The sequence below is a fragment of the Seriola dumerili genome, unplaced genomic scaffold (genome assembly GCF_002260705.1).
Source record: "Seriola dumerili isolate Sdu_G_001 unplaced genomic scaffold, Sdu_1.0 BDQW01000109.1, whole genome shotgun sequence".
NCBI lineage: Eukaryota > Metazoa > Chordata > Actinopteri > Carangiformes > Carangidae > Seriola > Seriola dumerili.
In genome coordinates this window covers 286,382-293,390 of record NW_019174364.1, presented here as the reverse complement: position 1 = coordinate 293,390, position 7,009 = coordinate 286,382, and the positions used below count along the sequence as shown (strand labels likewise).

The window sequence follows — 7,009 nt, the reverse complement described above, 5'->3', positions numbered from 1 at the left end:
AAAAGGACGACTTGATTACTACAAGCAAATTATTTAAACAGCATTTCCCATAAAACAATGAAGGCAATCGCATCCATGCAAGGTTAGCAGTACAGCTGTTTTTTTTCTGTTTTTTTTTTTTTTTTTTTTTTTTGTGGGGGGGGGGGGGGGGGGCATTTTCCTATTTGGCTATATGATCTTTGCACCTTTTATTGATTGATTTATCATTGGAGGGATCAATTTACAGGATTGTCCAGCCTTGGTGGAAGTATGCACTGCCTCCATGCTTGTTAGTTGAACATAGGTGGTTGGTGCCATAATTACAAAATTTGAAGTATTGTCAGTCAGAATTGGCCCAGAAATAGAAGTTAACCTGCAAGTTGTTTTATATGGCTGTGTGCAGTGAGGCCATGAAGAGGGCGCCCGCTTCTCCTTTTACTGAAAACTGGAAAATAAACAGTCAAATCTAATTATTAAACATCTGTTATTATCCTGCATATGTACATTTTCATCTCATGTCATTTTACATTTTGTATGTACATGTTAGTTACAGCTACAATATAACTAGTAATATTTAGAAACGTCTCTATAAACTTTGAATATTACACATTTAAAATTACTGCAGTCTTTGGTAGTATTACTGATAAGAATTTCCTCGAAGAAAAAACTGTGAGATTTTGTATTCATGAGACAACTACCTCAAAATTATTTTCTAAAACTATTTCCTTTTCAACACAACACAGAAGTAGTCCTACTCTGAGCTTTTTCCAGACACCCCTCAGTGTGACCGACAGGGGCGAGACAAATTTTTATCTTACATCACAATTCTTACATGTGTGATAGGGGAGGCTGGAAGGTAGAAAAGAGAGAGCTTTGTCTGCAGGCTAAGGCAAACAACTGCACCAGTCCCACTTTCATTTGTCAGTCCATCACAGGTTAACAAGAACCTGCAATGCTTCTTCATACCTCCCAACCCAAGCGGACCAAGAGTGCGATGAAGAACAGAACTACATCATTGTCAAAGCAGAGGTCTGTCATGTCAGAGACCAAACCTCACCAAGACTTTGCTAGATTATACAAGGACTGAATGACCTGTGGTATTAGCCAGAGCACCGCTTATTCAAGCAGTACCACTTACAACTCTTGCTGAATGATCCCTAAAGAAACATATAACTGTCGTAAGGCTTCCTCACATTGCTCATATAACTTCCCATCATGATCTCGCCAATGTCCTTGCAAATGTTTTATAGCTGTGCCTCATACTGCCGAGGTCCTGGCCTTCATCTGCAGGTTGCGAGCACACATGGCTATGGCTTCATGTTACTTCTTCTAGAGGTGATGTTATTATTATCAATACACAGTTAAATGGGCCAAAAGCTTTGACCTATTACTAGGCTCTGCAGAGGGTGACGGGCGATGACAGGCAACTCCATTCTCTAACCCTGACCAGGGTTTTATTTTACATACAATAAAATAGATGTAATGTAGTTTTATCAGATCAGTGTATATGTATGTATGTGCTAATGTCATACCTGGAGGTAAGCCAGAATCATAAGCAATTCTCAGATTTTGGTCCCCTAAAAAGAAAAAGAAAACAACATGAATTTAAGATACAACATGAAACAAAATAATCAATTGGTTAATCACTTAATTCTTGTTCATTGACTGTATTTCATGCTCAAATTCTTCAGTTCAGTTCCACATCCAACACTTGAAATTTGATTTATCAATACCCACAAACTGAATACAGGGAATCTATAATTCTCATTAAATTCAATAACTGTATTTCCGCATTGTAATTACACCGCCTGATACCAAATAATGCAAACATGTCTCCTCTGAAATAAAGAGAAAAAGAGAAGCTGAATACTATTGATTTTGAATTGTATGTTTTGTTCACATTGTAGTTGCTCACTCATCCCTGAAGCTGCCCCCAACTGGAACATTCCTGGAGGGGCTTGACCACGCCCTTGAACATATCTCGTTTGCAGCGGTTCCCCTTCCTTGGGTTTATGAAGCACGTCTGTGTTCTCCCCCGGAGGCTTGGTGACCACCATGGATGTGAGCGGGGTCACAAAGCCGTACTTCAGCGACAGCTCCAAGGCCTCTTTCCTCACCTGCTCCTTCTCAGGTTCAGATAACTTCAGCCTGTGTCACGAGTCGTGTACACATATGTTTTAAATGTCATAGCTGACGTGACAGTAAGGTGTGAGGAAATTGTTTATCTTTTGAAACAAATTTTGCAGCCATCTGGCCATCTCCCACTTTGTGCATATTTCAAACATTGCTGTTTAATTTTCAGAGAAAAATCATCAGCTAGAAATGAGAAACCTGCTTTTGTTTATTTCTGTGAGCCCTGGGGAAATGGCCAAAGACTGACTGACATAAAATCAGTCAACAATTGATAATTGATAATTGATTAAATCATTTAAGTCATAGCAAAAGTGATAAATATTCTCTGGTTCAGCAATTTTAAGATGTCACCTCAGGTTCTGGGAAACTGAGATGGGCCTTTTCCAATATTTTCTTAAATTTCATAGACTCAATAATTCATTGATTATATAGAAATATGAATAAATAAATAACTGATTACAAACAAGAACAAAGAGAAAAGGTGGTCGACATTACACTCACTCTTTCTCCAGAAGCTGTTTCACTGTGAGGTAGGCCCAAACCCTCTGGATGAGGCCGTCAGATACTGTTTCAGTGGACTCCACAGTGAGGTTTGACTCAGAAAATGTCACCTTTCTAGTCCCCTGTCATATAGTCCAAATTAATTGTTAAGTATACACTGGGACATTCATAACCCTTTGAGAATATTACAGCTGATGTGCAGTGTGGATTGAGCCTTACTGAAATGGCCAGAACTTGTGGGGTGAAGGTTTCGATGTCATTGTCAGTGATCTGACCGGCCACCACGATCTCAGAGCCGTTGTAATACTGGCTGAAATTAGTCTGGGTTAGATTGGTCCCACCCATATAGATCATTGTCACGTCCGTCAACAAAGGAGTGGCCACCTCTTTATAGAAACCCTGTTGACACACAGTGAGGACACCATAGGAATGCTTCATCTCTCCACAGTCAACTATGCTCAGTTTTGTCTGTGAAAATGTCGCAGATTCAAATGATGAGCAGAGTATTCATCATGTGAAGGAAGGCAATTCAAAAACACCTTCAGCTGTAAATCAGCATCAGAGTCCTCATAAATCCGTCGTGCCACACCGTTGTTCTGCAGTGACATTGTCTTCAGGAAGTCAAAATTGACATCAAAGCCAAAACCAAGACAGTAGAGCGGGAATTTTTCTGCAATTGCCTTTCTGACATTTGACTGTATTGTTTCAAGATTCGTCACCCCTGCAAAGACACAAGACACGTGGTTTAAATAGGCAAGTCGAACTCAAATTCCCTGACACAGTACAATCAAACAACTCTCCTGTGATAAGTGAAAGTGTGTAGAGTGTGTACACGGACTTAATTGTAAATAGTGTTTGTGTCATTTAAAATGAAATGTCCATGATCTTCAAAGTCCTGCACAGGTGGGTTTTAGTCAGCTGACAGGAGACAGGAACTGAGAAAAATACTGTAGTCAAATCAATGACAGGTCATTTAAAAATGGACTGTGCTGTTAGGGACCATATGTTTATTTCTTTAAGTATTTACGCATGTGTGTTTTATCATTACCTGAGGTTGGGTCTCCATCAGTGAGAAGTATGAGGATCGACGCTGAGCCTTCTCTGGGATGCGCATTCAGCATCCTCGCTCCTTCCAACACTGCTTCGTTAATGTCTGTGGCTAAAATGAGATGAGAAAAATGTTGAATTCCTGACATTCTGCTGTCAAATACTTCTGACACTCCAAAATAAATATATTCATTGTAAAACCTCACCTCCTCTATCTGTAATACCCTGTGCAAATTTCTTGGCACTATTCAGGTTTTTCTTGCTGGCCTGAACAAGTTCTCGTCTCCAGTGAGAAACTGAGCCATCAAAAGTGATGAGGCCAAAGTAGTCATCCTCTGCCAGGTCATTCAAGATATGGATCAATGCTATTCTGGTCTGAGGAAAAAAGAATATTTATGCATTAGAACTTTTATTCAAGTAAGATACCATTTAATAATGTTTGTTTCATGTGTGTTCTTATATTGTGTACTAAATAAAGTTGACTGTAAAAGTAACATACAGTAAACTAAAAACTAAAACGCTTCCTCACACTGTACCTGTTGTATTTTTCTGCCATGCATGGAGCCACTTTGATCAATAACGAAGACAACATTCTTCGGTATGCGGGGAAGACTAGATGGAGCAAAGTGATGAACAAAGTAGCCATCTGATGTCTTGAGGGGAGTAAGAAGAAAGTTGGATTAGTTAGAAAAGACAGGTGAAGATAAAATATCAACTTAAGGAAGTAGGCTACAGTATTTTAATCATTATTTTTTAGCTTTTACTGATTTTTTATGTGCAACATTAATAAATCAAAGTCAATAGTCTTCCAGGAAGTGAACTCTTGCTGTACCTTGATGTCTCCCAGTGAGGCATCCCTGTTGACATCATAAACAATAACCAGATCTCCATTCATACCCTGCTTTCCACAGCTGTCGCACGTTTTCTGTTGGTCCTCTGTGGGGTAGAAATGCACCCACGCCTGGAAACAGGAAGAATCAACAAATGGGTTTCATTGGTGAAAAAGACTAGTCTCTATTTCATCAAATTTGATTAGATTCATCCATATTGACACTGCATGGTGTTGATAACTGCTGGTAGAAGAAAATGCAGTTTGCCATCTAACTAGAAAGTGCTGTTGCAAATGTGCATGTAGATATACTGTATATTAATATGAATGAGGAACACTGTCCACAAGGATGAGCAATAGTGGTATGTACATTGTTATTATGGGTTAGGGTTAGGGTTACAACATCATGAGTCAAACAGCTAAATATGGGTCAGAATAAGATATCATTTAAGTTAAATGCAATCAGAATCATGTGTCATTGCATGCTGTACCTGTTTGTCTATATGTGTTTTGGTGATGGCATTAGCCAGAGCTTTGGTGCTTAGTCCTCCTTTAACCTCAATGAAACTGATGCCAGCTTTGTCGTGAATGTACACATCAACCTGGCATTGAGAATAAAACGCAGTAGTTAGAAGCTGGGGCCATGAAAGATGGTTTTACCACGGCATTATTTCTTTTATTTTTTTCCTGGATGAACAGAGAGTAGATACCAACAGGAAAGACGTACCTTGAAGTCTTTGACTGGTTGCATGGGGCGAGCGTGGATTTGCAGCTCGTATTTGCCAAGCCTGCGTTTCAGTAGTTCCTCATATGTGAGTTCAAAAGTCACCTTCTTGTGAGCAGCGACAGTCACGGAGGTCTTAAATTCCTCCAGGGTCCTCCCCACAGAACTGCAACACAGACCATAAACATACTCCCTTATATTTAATATGAAACAATGTCTTCTTGTGGCCCCTCATCACAGGTTATGAACTTAGTGTGGGTGTGAATTATAATTAATTCAAACAAACAGTGATTTTTTTTCTTCTGAGATTGTTGCATTTGAAGGATTTTAGAAACCTGAAGATATGAAAGTATTTGCAAGAAAAAACCAAGAAGTTGAGAAAAAACAAAATAAATTGATTGAAGATTTTTTTTTTTTTTTTTTTTTTTTTTTACTTTTATTTTGTTCCTATCCCAAAGGACACATGAATGTGTTCTACAAAATTCAACATAAAAACCACCTGTATAAGAATTGGCAATAAATTGATCTATTGATCCATGTTGTACCTGACAAGCCCAGCACTTTGGCCACGGGACACAGCCTCGGTGTACTGCTGCTGAGCTTGCTCCTTAGCTTTCACAATGCCATCATACACCTGTCCATCTATAAACCTGAAGAAGACCAAGAAAAAGACCTTGTTTATAAACATACTCCTGACTTGCCCATGACTTATTTGCATTTTTTATTTTTTTATGTGTAATTCATTATGTGAAAATTCTTGTAAATATTCACAGGTCACTTTTGCTTCACATACATTCTGAATTTACTAATGAAGGCGTTCTTGGGAATCCGGACAAGGAATTCGATTTCCTTTGATTCTTCCATACGATTGACCACACGACTTGTGATGACAGTAGTAGAATAACGAGCGGTCACTGTGGAGTTGATGTGAAAGCTGTAGATGTCCCAGTCATCCTGAGCAAATATGGGAGGCACATTTCACAATAATAAAAAAAAAAAAAAAAAAAAAAGGCTTCATTGATCACTGGCTGACAACTAGCTGACCAAAGATCAGATGAAGGTGAAAAACACAGTATTGGTGGGAGGTATCAAAGAAATCTCATTGGTCTAACCACAGAAACACCCCATTCTCATTGTTTTTCATTTTGATATCACAATGATTTTGCACATGTACACTAGTGATACTATTTGTGTGTGTGTTTGTGTGTGTGCACAACATTTGCATTACATTGAATTACAAAGTCCCTGAAGACTTACTCTAGCCTTAAGGTTTTCCTCAACATAAAATTAACCCTTACCAAGTCTTAACACTAAAATATAGTTCGTTTTTTGTCCCTAAAAGAGTGTTGAGGCCCTCCACTGTGACTAGACGTATTGAACATTAATGCACATTCAAACACACGTATGAACATGAAACCACAACGACGGTAGAGAGCCAGCAGGTCCTTCAACCTGCGCTTTTTTGATGAAACTGACAAAGATGCAGAGGTACATTAATATAGATACATCTATATAGATTCTGTGTCCTTGCTGTGTGGTGCTCTATCGTTTAGGTTTTGTGACCTTACCTTGTTTGGCAGTGTGGTAACCAAAGCCAGCAGCAGCCCAAAGAGGGTGATTTGCACCACAGCTCTCTCCATGATGGCTCCCACCAGAGTGCAGCCCGGGCGGCTGAAACCGTCTTTTAAACTCAAACAGACAAGGACAGCATTAATGTGTACATAAGTTTTTTTTAAAAGGGCAAACTCTTCTTTCTCTCTCGTCCTGCCTCACTTGCATGTGACAAGCACACACAC

The 7,009-nt window shown here is 39.1% G+C and overlaps 1 protein-coding gene across 6 annotated transcripts in view; it reads right to left on the bottom strand.

The window, feature by feature from the left end:
• The window catches only part of LOC111222922 (inter-alpha-trypsin inhibitor heavy chain H3-like), a 17,156-nt gene extending 10,259 nt beyond the window's left edge, over positions 1-6,897 (bottom strand). For 2 of the 6 annotated variants that reach the window (XM_022746832.1, XM_022746837.1), the window contains exons 1-15: positions 6,782-6,896; positions 6,007-6,167; positions 5,759-5,863; positions 5,217-5,379; positions 4,981-5,091; positions 4,493-4,621; positions 4,197-4,313; positions 3,867-4,035; positions 3,662-3,772; positions 3,153-3,334; positions 2,833-3,012; positions 2,614-2,735; positions 1,880-2,127; positions 1,512-1,556; positions 353-424 (exon numbers count right to left, since the gene is read on the bottom strand). In XM_022746832.1, coding sequence (XP_022602553.1) covers positions 353-424; positions 1,512-1,556; positions 1,880-2,127; positions 2,614-2,735; positions 2,833-3,012; positions 3,153-3,334; positions 3,662-3,772; positions 3,867-4,035; positions 4,197-4,313; positions 4,493-4,621; positions 4,981-5,091; positions 5,217-5,379; positions 5,759-5,863; positions 6,007-6,167; positions 6,782-6,853 — 1,987 coding nt within the window. In that variant the 5' untranslated portion in view covers positions 6,854-6,896. Of the gene's footprint in view, positions 1-352; positions 425-1,511; positions 1,557-1,879; positions 2,128-2,613; positions 2,736-2,832; positions 3,013-3,152; positions 3,335-3,661; positions 3,773-3,866; positions 4,036-4,196; positions 4,314-4,492; positions 4,622-4,980; positions 5,092-5,216; positions 5,380-5,758; positions 5,864-6,006; positions 6,168-6,781 lie in introns of all 6 variants that reach the window. The other 4 variants (XM_022746834.1, XM_022746833.1, XM_022746835.1 and 1 more) reach the window with 4 other exon arrangements.
• Between the last annotated feature and the right edge of the window lie 112 nt (positions 6,898-7,009).